Source organism: Pieris napi, chromosome 21 (genome assembly GCF_905475465.1).
Source record: "Pieris napi chromosome 21, ilPieNapi1.2, whole genome shotgun sequence".
Lineage (NCBI taxonomy): Eukaryota > Metazoa > Arthropoda > Insecta > Lepidoptera > Pieridae > Pieris > Pieris napi.
The window spans coordinates 3,955,224-3,976,538 of record NC_062254.1 but is presented as its reverse complement, the minus strand read 5'-3'; the positions used below and the strand labels follow the sequence as shown (position 1 = coordinate 3,976,538).

The 21,315-nt window shown below is 32.0% G+C and overlaps 1 protein-coding gene across 1 annotated transcript; it reads right to left on the bottom strand.

The window, feature by feature from the left end:
- Position 1: 1 nt before the first annotated feature.
- On the bottom strand, positions 2-3,085 carry LOC125060162. Its single transcript, XM_047664932.1, has 5 exons — positions 2,869-3,085; positions 2,187-2,485; positions 1,620-1,778; positions 861-994; positions 2-224 (listed from the first exon to the last, which is right to left on the bottom strand). Exons 1-5 carry the CDS (start codon positions 2,966-2,968, stop codon positions 62-64), a joined length of 855 nt encoding a protein of 284 aa, XP_047520888.1. The 5' UTR covers positions 2,969-3,085; the 3' UTR covers positions 2-61.
- Positions 3,086-21,315: the final 18,230 nt, after the last annotated feature.

Below are 21,315 nucleotides of genomic sequence, written 5' to 3'. Positions count from 1 at the left end.
ATAATTTTTATTTTTTATTTAAAAATAAAAAAATCTTATGAAAATTACATTATATGTGTAGCTATTGATCTGTTCTCTTACGTTTCCGTGTGCCGCGTTGAGACATTTCCGGTATAATCTCTTGGGTGGAGATCTCTTGTGTCATTTCCTCTGAATTTTCGTGTGGACTATCTGTATTTATTTCATCTTGTACCGTGTTTGACTGACTCTGCGATAACCTGGAACTGAGATTACTTTTTAGTTAAATAAATATAATAAATATCTCAAAAACGAATAAACCTGTTTTGATGTAAGTTGAACTATTAAATTACTATAACTATTTAAATTATAATAACGAACACATGCACAGAAGATTTATATATATATATATATATATATACCAGCTGATTATTTGCCGTATAGATAAATAACCTAGACCGACTGTTGCGCCATATGCCGGGCTGATTTGTGAATCTAAACCATACAAAAAATTTCATTCAAATCTGTCCATTCCTCTAAGAGGAGTTCAGTGACATACACTCGTACAGGAGCATTATAATATGTACAGTAAAACCCGCTTTGTATGGGTAACTGTAACAGATGAACCTTGTACTTTTGACCTTAGCACTTGGTCTTTGGTGAAACCCAGAATAAATTAAGATCTGTAAAGTATTGTTTTGCAAATCAGACTCCCACAAATATCTTCATTCAAAATATATATATGTACATATATAGTCTATGGCACTCACTGATGGTGGCTTCCTATTGTTAAAGGTTTCAAAATCAGTTCAGTCGATCCATAGATTAGTACTACCTCAGAAACGTTGCCTTTTTATAATATTAGTATGGAAAAATTTTTGTATTAGATATTTTGTGTTTACCTTTGTGAATATACTCTGTCCAGATGATCAGCGCTGAATTCAATCTTGCAGCAAGGCCATTTCTTCACTCTCTCCGTATATTTGTTTATACAACGTGTATGGACCGCATTACCACAGCCAATGCAATTGTATCCCTGAAACGTTTGTTTGTCAAAATTAAAAAAAAACAGTTTTTTTTTTGTTTTGTCGAATGGTATTTCAAAAAATTTTACGACAAAAAAGGGTAATTGTATTTTCAATTGTGATAAATATTCAAAAATGGACTTATACACAAACAAAATTCTTCTGCAAGATATCAGTTTTATTTATATTATTCAAAAAATTAATTATGTTTTAGAAAATGCTGTGTAGGTCAAAACCCCAATGAATTTTAAAATGTGTATAAAATATATTTATGGTGAAGGCAGTAGTGAATTTACACTAACAATTTTATTTTCACACAACACTATTCTCAGAACCTAATAGGTGAAATTAAAAAAAAAATTTTTTTTTGTTGGATAGTTAATTTGTGTTGGGCTGATAACAGCTGGCACAATGCTTGCAACCTAGAACCTGAACACAGCTATGATTCTATATTGTCTTTGTATGTATAAAAAAAACTATTGACACTGTACATCTATTCAAAATAAAAATATTATTATTCAAGTCAATTATTGCATGCAAACCCATGGGTCACAGTTAGTTGATCTATCAAAGTTTTATTTAAAAAATATTTTTTTCTGGTTCAGCCAATCAAATTATAGCTTAATGAATTCATACCCGTAACACAATTTGTTTGCACAAACAACATTCTTCAATAGAGTCAGCCATGTTTTCTCGTAGATATCCCTCAAACTCATGAATTGTTCTTACTCCTAACACATAATTTGTGTCTTCTTTGTCTAAATATTTCATTCTGCACCATGTATCCAGCATTTTCTGTAATATTTAAAAATATTTCATAGAATAAAATTTCAACTTAATCAGAGTACATATAAAAAAATTTTAAATAAATATTGTGTAAACTTTAAATAGAGGCATGAAGGGATTATAAGAGAGTAAAATCAATAGAAATGTTTTACTATTATAGTACATTAGTATAGTAAGCCAAACAAAGTCAAGTAATATTGTTAATTAAAGATCTTGATGCTAAATGAAGAAATATCAAATTCCCACGGAAAATTCTGCAGTATTCATATGCAACAATCTTCCAAAATGTGTGTTTCCGTGGACATTTTGATTTTATCATTCACTTTGACTATTAAACTATAATACTTTAATAATGACAATACTCCTATACTATCCTGTTTTGATCAGTTTGTTAGTAACAAAAGCTATAAGACTCACCTGTGCAGAAGTTTTAGTATATGTAGATTTCATATTACCAACCAAATTCAAAGCATGTATTCCAGATATTTGACGGTTTTCAGTAGTCACAATCTGCTCTATTAAAATCCTAAAGTACTCTAGGTCAGCAGCAGGAAACAAATTTTGTGATTTCGTAGCATCATCAAACCCAAGAGACATGAAAACAAGCACTTCTTCAGCAGACAATTCATCATTTGTTATTTTAATTTGTTGCTTTATAGGTCTCAATTCTTCATTTATCTTTTCCACTAAAGCAGGAATAGATATCTCTTGATCATCTGGAGAATATAAAGTAGAAATATTAATATGTGTAATCAAAAGAAAAACCAAATCTTAAAATATACAAGAATTTTTCATAATCTGCCACTAACTTTAAGACACCTAACTATGCAGTGGCTGTCTAATAAATAATTTTAAAACAAATTTACAAACTAAGTATGTCTATAATAAGTAGGCAATATTTGCTACTTTGATACTTCTGCAACCAACAGTAAATGGGGAGAATTTATGTACCTACTACTTACATAAACCAGAAAAAAGTGTAAGATATTGTTTTATAAATTGTTGTTTAAAATAACTTCATGTAATTTTGACTATAAATAAATTATATGTATTAAGGCAACATTAACTAATTATGTTCAACATTTATGAGCATTCTTACCAGCATGATTCCTAACAATCTTCTCAGCATCTTCTTTTGTTATAACACCAGCACTAGCAATAGTTCTTAATAAAAATCTATGAATATTTGTATAAGTCATGTTCAACTTTTTTGTAAATTTGCTTGGTTTTTATAAATAAAATGAGAAACACATTAAATTCTAGTATATACATTAAAGTATTAATAAGAAATAATCAAAGATACAGTTACAACTTACAGTCTCGGTTAACATTTAAATTTTATTTTATCTTTGACACTTGACAGTTATCTGCGGCCTACCTGTAAAACTTTAAGTGTCAATATTAAGGCTTATACTTTCCCTCAATGCCTAATCAAAGTCAGCATAATAAATAGCATTTATATTGACAGATAAGTATTAATAGATGACTTCTTTAATATTTTTGAATATTTGTTGTCTGTAGTACGAAGCACGCAAATCAATAAAATACTAGTTGAATTAATAATTAATATTAAAAACATGCACAAACTGTGCCAGAGCCATAAAGGAAAATATAAATATATAAAACGGCGGTATGGTTGTATAACTTTAGTCTGCCTTAAGAGAAAATAAACTTAAAATAATATGTTAATAAGCCTAATACGCGTAACGGTAAGCTTAATTTAGGTAATATAATTAAAATAAGATTACGTATTTTATGGCACATCATTTTAAAGTATCCATCTATCTTAAAAAAACAAACCATTTCTTTTTTGTTTTAAGAACAGAGTCTCAATTATTGTTCATCTCGTCATTATGCTCGGAACATTAGGCGCTATTTATAAAATAGGAATGAAAATTTATAAAATCTTTTAGAAATGTCTAAACAGTTTCCAAACCACATTTTTCCGAATGTCACAGGCGATCGACTTCGGCGCTCAATTACACGGACCGTTTTAATTGCGATTGTGTTTGTGAAACCTTCTTTTTCTTTTTAAAACGTCTTTTGTTTTTTTCAGGAAACCGTAAAATAAAGAAAAATTCGAATAATAAATATTCGACTGATTGCACTGACGTTTAGACACAAAAATATATTCGTTGATACTGATAGTTAGGTTTTTAAAATTGGTTAACTAAACAAAAAAAGAGTGTGTGTACTTATGTACACGCGGTATAAGTTATACTTCTTTGGCGTATGGAAAAAAAATAACTAAAATGCAGTAGTGATTAACGATAAATATTAAAATTAATCAATAAAATTATTATAAGTAAATACTATCACCATCGTATATGAAATTGATTATATAAAAATCACCAAAATAATATTTATTTATTCAGACTGTTTAATTGTACTGTTACGAAACACGTGTTCTAAATATAAAAATACTAGAATATACAACTTGAACATAGTTATTATCGATTTCATGCCATCTAGAACTAACTTCATTCTGTTAATTTTGTGTCACGGTGCGCGCGCATCGTTAAATTTCACTCTGATAAATTTTTCAAAACGCGCCTAAAGAAGTATAACTTCAAAAATCTAGGTACCTACTAATTCAAGAGCCTCGTAGCTTTGCGGCGTTAAGGATGTATGGCGCCCAGTGGAAAGCATACATGAAGGGCATGGTTGAATTTCTAAGACAAGCGGGGATCTACAAATCTACAGATCTTGGAAAGGAGTGTGTGGTCGAAATCTGTATGTATCAATACGTCCTAGGCCGAGGGTAGAAATTTCATGCAGGGCGGTAATTCAACACCTAAAAGCAACGCGAGAGCGACCCGGGAGCCTCTCTAACACGGCCGTGTAAGAACTCAGGTGTTTTAGTGGGTATTGCTCACCCATATTGGCAAGGTATGCGTTACATCCACGACGGATATAAAAACTGATGAATGGTGAATGGTGATGAACGGATATGCAAAAGAAAATGATTTTGGCTATAAATTAATAAGGCAGCATCCCTTAAAATAGCATTGGTTCCCGTAATTTAACTACGCGTAACACAGATCGAATGGAGACCTAATTACTTTGCCTTGGTCTAATTGTCGCGTCCTGTGTCCCGAGCGAGTCTCTGATCAATTATAAGACTTTCACAGTAATACGACCGCATCCTATTCCAAACTGTTAACTTCAGCCATTCTATGTCTAAAGAACCTTAACTTTTACCTTTTTCCTTATATTTTGAACATTAGTATTAAAAGTAAGGTTTTATATCTTTCGGTTATTTAATCCCATTGGGATTAGAGGGGAAAATGTTAGAGCCTGTTTTGCTGAACTCTTATAAATTCCTCCTTTCAAACAAAACGGTTTTTATTGTCTTAGCTAACTTTGACAAAATTTTCAAACTTATCTACTGAATCTCATTGAATCTAGGTATCTGTTTAATCATTCTTATAATATTTTAATAACTACCTCAACATGTTTTCTATTCATATTAAAATCTATTGTATTATTAAAATGAATACTTTGTTACTACTACTACTACTACTGTACTATTATTATAAATATGTTATGAGTAACACCTGTAACTTATAGTGAATGAACTTCTACCCTTACCTAAATAACATAGAATGGATTCAAGATTCAAAATTCAACGCCTTTTTTGCAACTAATACAAGAGAACAAAATATAAATCTTAATATATATAAATAATTACGTGTCACGTTGTTTGTCCGCTATGGACTCCTAATAAACTACCGAACCGATATCAATCAGATTTGCACACCGTGTGCAGTTTGATCTAACTAGAAAGATAGGATAGCTTACATTTCAATTTATACCCGCAATATTATTTTATTGCAAAATATTAGTTTATTATTTGATAGTCACAATTCTAACAGATGGCGCTGTGTTGAAAGTACCAACGTTTCACATAAGCTACAATTTAATGGCATAACCACCAAAAAAGTATGGTGGTCCCCATGACTGGTGTTCTCCTGCCGTTTCCCTTGAATAGTTTGCTACTATGTAATATAACAAAATCCTTAGCCACAGCAAAGCTTGGCCGGTCTGCTAGTGTATATATAAAAATAAGGTCTAAGGTTTTGATGCACAGCTGTCCTCTTGTACAGCTTGCCATTGTGGCACAAAGGCCTCCTCCAGCTGTTTCCAGAGCTTCCTATCCCTGGCAAGTCTTTGCCACAGAGGACCAGTGGCTTTTTTAAAGTCACCAGCCCACCGCGCACATCAAATCTTACTTAACCAAATTCTTCATGAAGCTACCGAAACGGGAATATCTATCTACTTTTATGCCTACTAAATAATTACTAAGAAATCTAATTATTTTAGCCTCCAATATACTTAACAAGAAGTCAGGCATTTTTAATAATTTAAATGCATACTAGCATCTATGGTAATTGGCTGTCTAGTCTGCGAGCGGTCATTCATTAAGCCTTCAAGAACCAACGCTAAAATATGAATATGGGAATAAATTCATTAGTTTTCAGTACCTCCGTTTGCTTTAAATAGAAGCCATAACTCGTTCCGTAAATTATCTAAGCTACGGAACGCTTTCAAAACTTTTAATGGAGTCAATTTGGCCTCGCATTCAAAACACCTAACGTATGGAGGCAGGTAAGTAGAATTTATACAAACATATTTAGTGCAGAACATTTCTCTGTAAACTTTCTATAAACAATTCACGCTTCAAGCTCCCTGGCTGAGCTTTATTTTATTCCAAGTCGTTGGTACTGTACTGTCTAAACGTTTTACTCGAAGTTAGTACGGGGACGTTTTATAGGGTTAATATTGGTACTGAATAAGTCAAGTTTACGTATGTACGTATTTTGATATGAGGCTAAAAGTTTAAGTACGTTTTTGATATACGGGAGTCGTACTTAGTCGTTTCGTAATCTTACCCCTAGACCTTTGGGCTAATACCGTTAAGTATGATATTGACTTTACAATTAATTCAGTTCATAAACTCTGGGGATTTTAGGTGCGTAGCACATCTAAGTAATGCTAGAATTAGCTTGAGCAAGCTGTACTAGATTTAAAATAATTCTCAAGTAATCTAGTATTTACTTAAAATTTGTAATTTAATTTTATCTAATATATAAAATTCTCGTGTCGCAGTGTTTGTAGTTAAACTCCTCCGAAACGGCTAGACTGCTTCTCATGAAATTTTGTGTGCATATTGGGCATGCCTGAGAATCGGACATCAGAACATCTATTTTTAATTATAAATGATCTACATGGCAAAACGATGTTTGCTAAGTCAGCTAGTTATAATATAAAAATAAACAAGAAATAATTCAGTGGCGCTACAATCCTTTACGCCACAGATTGCATCTGTTTCTTTCAACATTTTCTATATTTAAAGACGAGTAGATGGTGATCGGTCTTTTGTCAGACGTGTCGTAGATTTTTGGGGGTTTTAAGACATGTTTCCTGACGATGTTTATCTTCACCATAGCTAGTGTTAATTGCGCAGTTAGAAAGAAAAATGCAATGGTGCAGCCGTGTTTCGAACGGGGTTGAGAGTCGTACTGCCACTAGGCCAACTGTTATAATATATTACAAAATAATATTAATAATGGTCAAACACTACTCTGTTTTATATAACATAACCACAAACCCATAAATTTAAATCTACGATAGCAGACGCAAAAATAAGATGACAAAATGTACGTATATTTTATTGCCACGGGCTTTGAAAAGATAGCAATAAAACGAGAGCAGAAAGTATTTTCACATACTCTATGAAATATATTCCGTGAACACATGAATGGACCCGACGGAGCCACCGCCTGTTTTAATCGAACTACAAAAAGAAATAGCCGTGTACCGAGCACGAATGTTTGAAAGTGTGCCAAATCGTAGTTAAAGTTTACCGCTAGATGATTACACTACGCCTCCAATCTTTTGTAGAACTTCTTAATAACAAGTAGTTTGTGGTTGAAGCTTTTAAATGCGATTGTAATTGGAGTTACGATGAAATTAGGAATTGAATGTATGGAAAAGTACTTTCCACTTTCGGACTATGTGGAGGAAAGTTGAGTACTTTTAAGAAGGGGCTTTCGAGTGGGATCGTTACGCAACCTCTGCATATTGCAGGGCTTGTTTGCAGACCCGTGGCTTGGGGTGGAAATTTCTGCCTTCACGAGTACATATTATATGTATTATGATTCTAACTTCATTCTGCACCTACCAATTATTAAATTAATTACCTTTTAGGTAAAATCTAACAACTCAAAGGTACATTATATTAGTTTTTTTACACATTTGCATGTTGTTCCCACGAATGTAAGTGCGTGCCCCTTTTTCACCATGGCTACTGCTCATAGAGGACAATTCATTTCTTTTTATTTTTTTTCGTTTATAACAAATTTCGTTTAATTACTTAAAGGTGTCAAGTGGAACATGGTGTAATGGTTGCAGCTCCTTACAAACATTTTGTAAAACAGAAAACTCGCCGTGCGTTCTACGCCCTTGATTTGAGAACTGGCAGTTAATGAAGCATTTAATATGTATTTCTTTATTGACGTCCATAGTGTACATTGTGTTGCCTAAATGAATAAATTATTTTGAGTTTAAATTTGAATATTAGTAAAATCGTGTTGTTTGTTAGTGATGATTTAGCTAGTATATATTGTTTGAAATCGCATTGAACCACGGAGACTTTGGAGATTTCAAAACCAGTTTATTAGTTAGATAACATTTAAAGTTAAATACGTAGTATATTTTATTGGCACATGTGTATGACTTATCATTTTCAACTCCAAAATTATATATAATCGTGTAATCCTCATTAAATAGGTAGGTAGTATATTCTAAGTTCCGTTATGCAAACAGTTAAAGTTAAACCAATGAATTGCATATCCGTGAATAACTTAACTATGAGGTAGTTAGATTAACTAAACTGCTGGCAAGAATTTAATAATTACATAACAGTTGTCATATTCTTGTTATTATATTCAGCCGTTAACAATTGGAGTTGAAGGTAGTTCGGGAACTTTTAATGGAGCAATTTGTAGGTGTATTGAAAACAGTGCCTCGGAAGTGCAAGGAACTTTAACCCCAGCTGATTAAGATAAGCAATTCTGATTTGCCTTGTTCAATTCGATTTTCCACGTGGAATCTCATTAGCTTGACGTAGGCAATTTATTAAAAGGCATTCAGAATCGCTCGTTATATCTTAATAATGGTGCTACGCAGCTACGAAAATTTATATCCGAAAAATACTTTTTGTTAACTATTAATGAGTGACTACAGTAGAGTCAATAGGGACAGAAAGGATAATGTCATCAAGATAAAAGGTTTAATGCTAGTTGTATCCTTTGTATACGACTCCAGCCTTGCGATTCTGTAACTCACTTTTCGAACTCACACAGCGGTTTTCGCAGCGGCGGTCGCGCTCAAATCAGTCGTGAAGCAAAGGCGTTGCTATAAAATTACTGGGGGCCTACCATGAACTTTCTTAAAACAATCCAGTTGAGATGCAGTTGAGTTTAGGTACCTAAAGTCAATCGCATTTTTTCGTACCATGACCGCCTATAAGCTGAATCGTATTAGCATCGCAAGACCGAATGAAAGAACGATAATTTTGTTTGTGGTTTCTATGTAAGTTTAGAAATTTAACTGTCAAACTTACTTCGACAGTTAAATATATAAATTATTTTTATAGTATAAATAAAAATAATTTTATATTTTATTTATTTTTATAGAAACATATAAAAATAAATAAAATATAAAATTATTTTAAATAATTCATCAATTACAATAAGCTATTATGTCTTAATATATATTTATTTAATATAAAACTATTCTTTTGATATATTTTAAATTTAAAGTTTTCTGGTGCTGTGCAGTTGACACTTATTATTTTTAAACGTTTCCTTCAAATTTTGATAGGAGCTTTCAATATATTTGGTGTTTACAAAATTTCGGTTTCATAAATATAGTTTTACAAGTTGTTTAACTTATAAAATAATATGATGGGGTAAGTATTGTTCAAAAATTGGTTTATTAAAAATAAATATATATATCGAAGTGAATTGCTGATATTAAACTCTGCATAAGATATTACAATCAACGAATCAACGAATCGAAAATCATCAAGTAAATAATGATAAAAATTGATTCCTTAATATTTTACAAATTCAATTTATACGTTAACTAATTCATATAATATAAATAATTCTATTGTCTTTACAGCTTAAACCTGACAAACTCGCTGAATTGAGAGAAGGAAATATATAAATGAATATATGTTTATATCCAATTGAACATTGCCTAATTCAAGACAAGACAAGATTTTTCTATGTTGATGGAGTCATCCTAACTAAATAAATACTGTTATTGTAATACTTTCAAATGGCTTATTATTTACACATTATAAATTTGAGAAACACCTCTGTTTTTTTAAATAAAAAGCAGAGGAGAATAATACAATTCATGAACATAATGAGGAAAAATTTAACTATAATAAATATCTACTAGTGATATGGCATTATTATTTATTGTAAATATGATATATTGAGGAATTATGTTTTTGTTAGACATGCCTAAATAATTAATTGAATATTATTGAACCATATGCAATTATTTGTAGGTACACTGAAATCTTCAATGAGTCAAAGTAGTTAATCTATAATAAATTATAAACTCAATATCTACGAAGTCGGTAGAAGGGCATTGCCGTCTTGTTTCTCATCTCCGTCGATAATTTAATAATTTATTTATTATCACACTCTCTAAACTCAAAATACCCCAAAATATAAAAATTATATTTTTTTTTTCATATATTAGCCATAGTAGATAAATCTTATTATTTTAACTTTATTAACAAGTTTTAATACAAATATTGAATTTTATAGGTTCTAAACTATTATTTGGACATTTCGATACAAAAAAGTTGAACAAAAAGTAACTTTTTTAGAATCGCTTATCCTGTCATAGTTGGAAGGCGCAACTGTCAAATTTCGGTTCAGCCGAGCGGTCATGGTACGGATTTTCATACAAATTGAACGAACGAAATCTGATAATCGCTAAGGTCACGTGGGAACCTAAACTGTCTCGTTTTTTCGATGTCATGGTACGAATTAGCGATGCATCTCAGTTGTAGGTTGTCAATAGGCTCGCAATAAGAGTTCATGGTAGGCCCCCTGATTTGAGCGCGACCGTCGCGCCGCGCCGCGCCGCTGCGTAAACCGCTGTGTGAGTTCGAAAAGTGAGTTACAGAATCGCAATGCAGCATGTTTATAACGATACGTCAGAACTACACACCTGTAGTATGAGAAATAATTAACGTAAGGTACGTAATTACTTAATACTTAATTTACTTATGTTGTTGTGATATTGTTAACTGACGTATATAAAATTAATTAGAATATCTATGAATGACGTTGTATTTTTAAATGTTCATTATCAAACGTTTTTTTTATTTAAATAAAATTTTCTTTATTTCAAAATAACTAATAAGCATTTATGACCGTTAAATTGTTCTCTTTATTTACGCCTTGTTTCCATAATGTATTCTTGGAATATTTGTGTGAAATAAAGGTATATTGACTAAGATTTTAATATAAAATTTTATTCAGCTTCTACCCCCTATAAATCTAGTTAGAGTAAATTCTAGAGCAGTAATAAGATTCTAGTCATTTTATGGCGAAGGACAATTTATTACTAGGATTTCGAAGGCGGTTACAACTAGAATTTAACTTAAAATAAGATTTAGTTCGAAGGTATAATAGCTAGATAGTTGCGCTGAAGTGGGTCGTTTAGCTTAAGGCTAACTGAATGCAGTCCATTAAAAGTTTAGGAAATTCTAACTTGTATCTTAATTATTTAGTTGCACGACCTCAGGAGTTGTTTCATGAATAAAAAAGTGCTAAATAAATAAAAAAAGAAAATTATAAACGGAACAAATATAAGAGTCTTACCTCCAACTTCGATTTTGTTCCCTTTGGAGTAGAGACTTTTGGGCCGTGGGGTTCAAGTGCCCAGGCGCTTATTAAAGATTTAAGTTGGCGCCTAGTAGATAGTACCGGTGACCCCAGAGCTGTCACTTTCCTAGCGATTAAGTATAGCAGTACAGCGAGGAAATGCTGCCATCGTTAAAGGTACACTGCCACAGGGACCACAACTTCTTACATTTGTTTTGATTTTCTTTTTAATTATTTTTGACGTGATAACGTCTTTAAAATCGTTTTAGTCGGGTGACATGTTCAGAAACTTGTGTCACACCAAAACCTCACGAGCGCGATCGCAGGTATAACGAGAGAGAGACGGACCGATCTCCCGTCTCATCTCGAGCGCTGCCAGTCATTCCGTGAATGTATGAAGAAAAATGTATATCATAGTCGAATAAGTAAACTTGTCATTTTACACCCGAAATTTATCATCAAAAGTGTGAATAAAACGATAGATGTAATTTAAAATTTGAAAAAATTGTTATCTTCATTAATTCCTTACTTCCCAAAAACTTATATCACCAATAAGACGTTATCACGTAAACATCTCGATCGTAAACCTACTTTACAAACAACCAATATTTTTTTAATTATTTTTATTATTACTTTTTAGATTAAGAAAATTTGTAAATACCGTATACTTGATTGTAAATAAAATAAAATTGACTAATGTTAATTAATTTAAATGAAAAAAAAATACTCTTATCTCGTCTATTTGAAATGATAAATATTTTCCTTAATAAAATATCACTCTAGACACCCTCGATCTATCACCATTATGTCTCAGTTCCTTAAAAGACACCTTTTGTTTTAACAATACCCAATTTATTACGAGCATTTTTACTTTTTCTCATCTATTTACGGTTTAAGATATTTATTTCTCATTAAGAACATTACAACATTCACTTACATGAGAAAATAAACAATTCATATCGCTTATTTATTTATTGTTTTTACAAAGTTCAACTGTAGGCAAGAAACAGAAGACTTATTAAATAATAATACAGCAATTTCAAAAGTACAAAATATGTTGTGCCATACAGAATAAATACCTATAAATATATACCTATAATTAAACTCTTTGCACCTACTATTAACATTATATACAAAACAAAATTAAAATAATACAAATAAACTACAACAATGAATGAAAATGGAAGATGCATAGTTTTCTAAAGTTCGTTATAGAGAAAAGGGTTTTTTTATCTTAGCAATTAACACGTACGGTTACCATGAGAAATTATCATTCACGTATATCAAATTTGTTACATTTTGACATTTTGGATATATTATAGTCCATAGGTCGCGTTGATTCTATTTTGATTCTTACTCTAAGACCCAAATATTATACGTTTCAAGCACAGAATGCTGCGTAGCCATAAAAATAAATAAATTTAAATAAATATTTTCAATCTGCTGCCAGACATAGGGTAGCATTAATGTAGCCATTGAATTAATATACAATGGTTAAATTCTTACTCAGATTAGGTCCAATCCAGATCCAAACAAAATATTAACCCCAAAATTTTCAATTTATATTTCCGCTTGAATTGCATGCGATTCAACCGTTTAATTATACGAATTTGCTTTCATTTTCTAGAAGTGTGTTAATTAAGTTTCGGAACATTGAGTTTTAACAGAAAAACGAAAATTTGTTTGGAAAATTGGTTCCACTCGTTTCATTGGTATCATTTGTACTAATTGTCTTTTATAGAAATGAATTATCCAATTATTATAACAATATTGTAATAGAATTTAAAGGTTAAATATTACTTAAATAGTATGTGTTGATTGGTCATTTGATATAGTTGTCGTAGGTTTGATCCCTGGCTGCACCAATGGACTTTATTTCTATGTGCGCATTTAACCTTTTTTTTTAATTTGTGTGTTCTCCCGTGAGAATGTAAGTGCGTGCTCCTATTTGTACCATGCCTCCTGCTGATAGAGGACAAATCTTTGTTTTTAATTCATTTTATTATTATTTATTACTTAAGATTTCATGTGGAACATGGTGTAATGGTTGCAGCTCCTTACAAACGCTGTGTAAAACAAAAAACTTGGCGATTAAAAAGAGTGGCGGAGAGTTTATTGCCAGTTCATCTCTTCCGTTCTACGCCCTTGATTTGGCAGTAAATGTAAAATTAGAAGCATTTAACGTATATTTCTTTTTTGACGTTCATGAGTGTACATTGTGTTACCTACGTGAATAAATGATTTTTGACTTGACTTTTGACATTTATAAGTATGATTACTAAGCGCTATGTTTCGACGTTGAACTTTTCCCTAAGACAAAATAATTTTGATGAGGGTAATATTGTGTCATATATATATTTGCTATAGTTTATAAAACACAAGAACAGATAATCTCTCCGAAGACGTTGTATATTAGATCAATCTATTATATTACGGCGTAGCACTAAGCTCATAGTTTTCTATTTTATTTTCCAATACAAGTTATAAATATAGCCGCTAGATATCACATATAAAATATTATATTAGAAAAAATGTTTTTGGGAAATAATCCAATACTTTTTAAGATATTTGAAGTGGTTACCGCTCATGGTGTATACACCAAAGTTATAACTTGGAGGTTATGGGATCGATTCTCTCCGAAATATTAAGTGTTGGGATAGTAAGTTATATGTAGATACTAAAAAGCAGATAAATTTCATAAAAAGAGTTTTTAATAAACATTGTTTGCTTGTTTGGACCATTGATAAATTTTTGTCATACGGATTCGAAAGGCATATTATTAAAATGCATTTAATTTAAATGAATAATCAGGTATTTTAATAAACTTAGTATATAATATTCATACCCCTCAAATAGAAATGAATGTCCGTACTCATAAATAAATGAGACAAAAACATGGAGTTTACATACTGTATGCATACCATAAACAATAATATTTAGTGATACCTCATAATATAGTCTGTGCAAAATTACCATAGAGGCAACATAAACTGTTGTATCAAATCTGCCTGTCATGTTTCAGATAGCCGAATTACAGCCAACGTACGTTTAATGATTCCGTTCACTTTGTATAGTTTAGTTGTAGGATACGTGATAGAATTTAATATTTTGACTCTTGATACCAATTCTCAGTATAATGGCAGCTAGGATACTGAGTAAATTCAATGTTTCTATGGCAATTTGTTAGAGAATTTTATTCATATCACTTAAAAATGCATGAAATAAAAATCGTATTCCGTCTTTGAGTATTATCTATTATGAGCTAGGGGATCGGATATAAAACTCCGCTTTAAGGGTTTTTATTAAAAGGGAATTAAAAACTAACTAATTATGCAGAAAATCACTCTAATAAATGCACAAAATATTGTCACTAATTACTTCAAGTACGCACACTTCACACACTTTATCACTTTCTTCACTTTTCGCAGTTTCATCTCTTCGATGTTAATCTCTCGGAATCGCTCTCAAAACTGAATTCACTAGTCGCATTTTGGTTATATATGCCTGGAAATAATCTGTGAGTTCTGAATTCCTATTAAAGTTATTGGTAAGCCGGCTTGGGTCTGTATCATTTTCCATACAAATTCAAAGGCCGGCAACGCACTTGCGAGGCCCCGCCTGTGAGTGTCTGCGGATGGAGGTATCACTTATCATCAGATGAGCCTCCTGTCTGTTTGCCCCTTATATAGAAAAAAAATGATTACGTTAGCGAGTAATACTTGTGGCCCTGGAACGGCAGAGTGGAGGAGAACCGACCTCAGCTGAAAGCCAGCAGAGCCAGCGAACTTCTGGAGCTGACCCTGCATTGTTCCCCGAGTGAAATATTACTCGTAGAATAAAATATATTGAAAATCTCTAACCAAATCAATCACTGTCCTACTTTGTAAAGTCCCATTATTAGGATAATGCGTTTTCTTCATAATTTATTTATTAAATTTGAGTAATCATTTTGTTTACAAACGTCTTGAAATCTAATTATGAATTCCTTAAAGTGCGATGGACCGTTTTTATTTCGAATACATAAAAAACAACTGGAATTAAAAAGATAATACCTCAGATTTAAATAAGTCTTTATTAGTTTATATATTAAAGTTATAAATTGTGATTTTTAGTACATAATAATCTTATGAGGAAAATTTTTAGATATCGCATATGATAGACAGATGTTTTGTGTACTAAAAAATCTTTCTCTATTGAGTATTTTAGTCGGTTAAAATGCAATACTTATCTATATCTATACCTCTATCACCTCGACGTCCGTCGTGCCACGACTGAGTGTTTTTTAAGGCAGTTTTTGCCGCGCACCACCAGTATGTGGAACCAGCTGCCCACTGAAGTATTTCCGAATTAATTAGAATTAGGGTTTTAAGAAAAGAGCGTACCGATACTTAAGAGGACGGCAACGCACTCGGTCGGCGGTATCGCTTAGCATCAGGTAAGCGTTCTTGCCCGTTTACGTTTTGATACAAATTGCATACTTAAAAACAATTTTTTTTTTTAAATATTTTAAATGTATCGTCTTAAAAGTTGCCACTACTGAAATAGAAATTGATAACTATCACGTGGGACAGTGGGCAAAACAAAAAATATGGGAACTTTTAAAATCTTTGAAAACTTCTACAAACTGCTCGACCGAAAGTAATTCAAACAAAGTAGATAAAAGTTGCGGCGCTAAAGAAGCGATTAAAAGAAAAATTAGCATTCTTTCAAATTAATTACTCTGGAATAATAAGAGTTTTACAAAGTGTATAAGGGTAATCCGAAGATTTTTGGTTATCATATTTCTTTGGTATCTTTACTTTGCTGTACAATTCCTTTTCTTCTTGTCTATTTATGAAGACATTATTTAACGTCAACTACGCAGCTTTTGTCTTTAATTTTATACAAAGTAACTGTGTCGTAGACGTGAACCTTTTTGCAGTTTAACTTGGCTAGAAATAATTCAACCTCGAGGTCAATGGAGAGCATCTCCATTTCCATATCTCCGAGAATATTATTGGTGATAACTTATTTTTATTTACTTTATATATAAAAGGGGCAGTAGACTCATCTGATGTACAAGATGAAACATCGATGTCATAATCGAAAGCTCAACATCGATGTTCGATATTTATTGAAAACCGATAATCGATGTTGCATAACATTGTACACACACAACATAAGAAGTATTATAAAGAAAAGAAGAATTGACAAAATAAGTAACAAGAATTTAAGAGGTAAAACAGGATTTTCTGACGTTGCGTATAAAACAAAAGAACTAAAATGGAAATGGGCTGGACATATAAATAGAGCAAAAAAGAAACAGATGTAAGATGTAGACAATTTAAAAGGTGGGCCGATGAAATCATGGAAATGGCTAGGAAAATCTTATTTAACAGTAGTATTCTGAAATCTAATTTACATAGCGAAAATAATAATTTATTAGCAAATTTATGAGACATAGGCCTCCCCGAATTGTTTCCACGTCTCTCTATCCTTGGCAGACCTTCTCCATCCTTTAGGTAAATCGTCCACCCATCTTTTAATTTGACATCATCGTTTTCTTTTCCCGTTCCTCGGATACCACCGAGATATAGTATACAATAAAGAAAAATGGAGGACAATTGGCCTTTGCCCGTAGGCACACATAATCGATTATCGTAGATTAAGAGAAACAATAACTATAATGTATTTATTTTGTATTTCTGATATAAGGCTATAAATACATAAATTATTATCATTTATTATTGTTAGATAGATTTTAACCACAATGATATTTAATATTCAAAGCGGATATCCGAGTCCCAAAAGAACGATTTTGCGTGCATTTTTACGTATGGTGAAAGATGTGACATTTCGAATAATAAATTTAAAGTCCAACGCTGAATTAATGAACCTTAAAAATCAACGATCCAAGCACCCGACCACTTTTGTTGTAATTTACGTAAACGATTTGTTAATTTCGCATTTCGTTTTATGTAAGTTGTGATAATGCAGTTTTACTGAGGCGGTTGTATAAGTATATACGAGTGAAATTCTGTTTAAAATAATGTTACACTAAAATTATATGACTTTATATTTATTTATATACTAACAATTCGTTGCAGAAACATAATACATACAATTGACATAATCGAATGAAAAGGAGGGCAACTGGCGGCCTTATCCCTTTCGAGCGATCCCTTCCAGGCAACCACTGAGAAAAAAAATTAGATAAGGGAAGGAAGAAGTGCAAAACTATATAATACATATAGTTATTTAGACAAAACTAAAACAGTAACAAAAAACTTAACTAAAAAGGGACACATGAAAACGAAAAAGTGCACATGAATCACGATAATTTTAGATCAGTCTCACATCAGTTAGTACGAAAGTGGACAGGTAATGTTTGTACAGTAGAGATTTAAAGGAAGATTGAGAAGGAGCTAAGCTAAGGACGGGAAGTGAATTCCATAGCCTCACTGCAGAGACCTTAAAGGATTCGCAAAGAAATGAAGAGTTATGAGATGGATTTATTAACTTAGCTTATCATACATTAATTTAAATTAATATAACTTATTATATATATCATGTAACTCATGTCACATGATCCTAAAATACAGTCCTCACTGTCTCAGAAGCCTGGGATACGTGTTTGTTATGTCAATAAAACATTATTACTTGTAATTTTTGTTCTTCAGTTTCCTGTAATTCAGTTTATAGTTAATAGATGTTATTTAAACACATTAAAGTTATATTTTCTCGCTCATCACAACTGCTGGAACATAGATCATGTCATACTAGAATTTAAAAATCTTTACACGCATGCACATTAATAATATTGGAACGAAATATACAAATAATATGTGTGCGTAAATCACCATTATTCCCGTTCATATCGCGGGAAGACAGTATCGACGATTTGGTACTTTTGAGTTTTGCGCCGGGTGGCAGCCGCATACCTAAGATGCCGTCTTGTGTAAATAATGTAGGTATGCGAATACAAGAAGTTTTATTTATTTAGTAATCCTACGGGTAATCTTAATAAATATAAATTACGTGTCACGTTGTTTGTCCGCTATGGACTCCTAAACTACTCATATCAATCAAATTTGCACACCGTGTGCAGTTTGATCTAACTTAAAAGATAGGATAGCTTACATCTCAATTTATACCCGCAATATTATTTTATTGCAAATATTTGTTTATTATTTAATACAATTCTAACAGATGGCGCTGTGTTAAAAGTATAACAAAAACCTTAGCCACAGCAACGCTTGGCCGGTCTGCTAGTATATTATATACATATAACAAAAAATATTTATACTAAAGATAAAAATTCTTTACAGTACGCAGTATAAACGAAAAAGTACTCCTTATTACGTAAAGAGCTTTATTTTCGCCTCTCAGTCTACCTGACTTTATAATTATATGAAAGCTTTCTTTCATAAAGTTAGTTTAACAGTAACTGAAGACGGTAGGATAAATTTTAATTAACAGTCCATTTTACCCATTAAATAGTTAATAGTTCGGCGCAAGAAATTTTAAACCTGACTTTTCCATACACATTTAAATACTGGATCAGTGAAGATGATTTTATATATTCTATTTCTGCGCTATGGGCATAGAAATAATAGAATATTTTCTCTAAAAACTGAGGATTTATAAACATAATAAATGTTACATAAGTAAAACTAACAGACACAGCGCACTCTTAGCTACGATCTCAAATATATACCTACGCACACACAACCATTGCCATATCATAATCAGATTAGGCTAAAAAACCACCTTTACCGGGGCAGACGAGGACCTTTACTTCGTACTTCGTACTCCAGGTCCAGTGAAGCTTCCGTCCTGCCCTTCAGGCGATTGACCACCCCGCGACCGCCCAAGCCGAGGATCGAGTTCCACAGGTTTCGTCCTTACGCTAGCCGCGAAAAAAACGACCATTCAGGCCGAGCCAAAACAGCCCAAACTGAGCTGTAAATAATGTATGTATGTATGTATGTAATACATATGGCCTTAAGGGCCAACAGCTAGATTCCTTTAAAAAAAAACGATTGCCATACTCATATATCCACGAATACTTAAGCTATTATAGGACTTGTATGTGACTAGTAGTTACCCTTATCCAAAAAACAAGATAGTAAAATAAAAAATAGAATATCCAGTAATAAAAAGTGAATGAATAATATATCTACAAAAAAGGAACTAAGTATAGAAAACTATGTATCTCTGCTTACCTATATCTTTTCTATTGTAATGGAGCCGACGGTGTATGAAAACAGTATGAACATCCCTTTTTAATCCCAATGTTTACCGAACCTAAGAAATTTGCCCTACCACATAACCGTTTGTCAATCATCCCGACTGCGCAGTGACAAGTTATGTCACGAAGCAGCCGAGGCGTGTGGGACCATAAGTTATACTCGGTGTTTCCGAATCACCCTTTGTATTGAGCGGGTAATTTTCCTACATTTGTGTTATTACTATGCTATATTATTTATTTAGGTAATTTGTGTATGCGTGGTCAATTAATATATTCTTAACAAAATACTATTTTTTCTTTTTAAGACAGTTTTTGCCGCGGAGCTGCCCACTGAAGCATTTCCGAACCAATTCAAGATTAGAGTCTTTCACGAAAAAAGTTGCAATTCTTAAAAGGCCGGCAACGCACTCACGAGCCCTCCTCATGAGCCCCTGTCATTGAGAGTGTTAACCAGGTGAGCCTCCTGCCCGTCTGCCACCGTCGCCGTTATTTAAATTAAAAAAAAAACTGATTTGAGCTTTATTATTTTACACGTTTATTTATTATACAGAGATATATATATTAGATAGAGAGATAATTTTTTCGGGTTTTTAGCGTAATTTAATCACTTCGTTGGAAATCTTAAGTTTTCTTTATTTTTTTGACCGCATATCTTGTAATAGTAGTATTGTTCTTGAATAATCGTTTTCGTAGAACCTTTTTTACATAATATGACGGCATACCATTGAGACTGCATCCAAACCGATAGGTACGTTTTTTAGTCTGTGGATACAGTATATACTCTATATACATTATAAAAATATGTAATCGAGAATATTTTGCACGAATTCTGAGCGAAATTCTAGGTTCAATATGAAATGGTTAAAATTCAATTGCTGAGACACAATTCCAAAATTATTATATATCGAGAGTTGATGATATCGGGGCAAATATTGGCGGCTTGCCATTCAGTCGTTTAAAACTTGTGGAAACTGCCTTTTAGGTTTAATTCAACAAGCATCGTATTTGTGCCAATGCCAAAATAGATGAGATGTGAGAGCATAATTTATAACGTTTATATATCTACTAGTTTTTCATCTATGCGAGCCTGTACGAACACTTAGTTTGGCATTGTAATCTGTGTAACAAAAACTTTAACAAGCTATATGACACTATGAAAAATGAAGTGATATTGAAAGTAATCTTTAAAGAACTTTAATAAATAATCATCAATTTGTTATAAAATAATTAAAATATTAAAAACGAAACGACGGATAAATTTAAAATTATGTCAAATAGTTGTAAATTTATAATAATACATAACTTCAATCCGGTCAAAATTGTGTTTTATTAAATTAAAATATTGATTTTATAGATCACGACACAAAACGGATACAGATTAGTCGAATCGACGATG

Bases quoted from the DNA above. Each gene is read 5' to 3' on its own strand.
- LOC125060162 (XM_047664932.1), bottom strand. From the start codon at position 2,968: ATGACTTATACAAATATTCATAGATTTTTATTAAGAACTATTGCTAGT. The intron at 995-1,619 runs GTATGAATTCAT...CAAACGTTTCAG, and splicing joins GCAAACAAATTGTGTTACGG to GGATACAATTGCATTGGCTG. The intron at 225-860 runs GTAAACACAAAA...AAGTAATCTCAG, and splicing joins GACAGAGTATATTCACAAAG to TTCCAGGTTATCGCAGAGTC.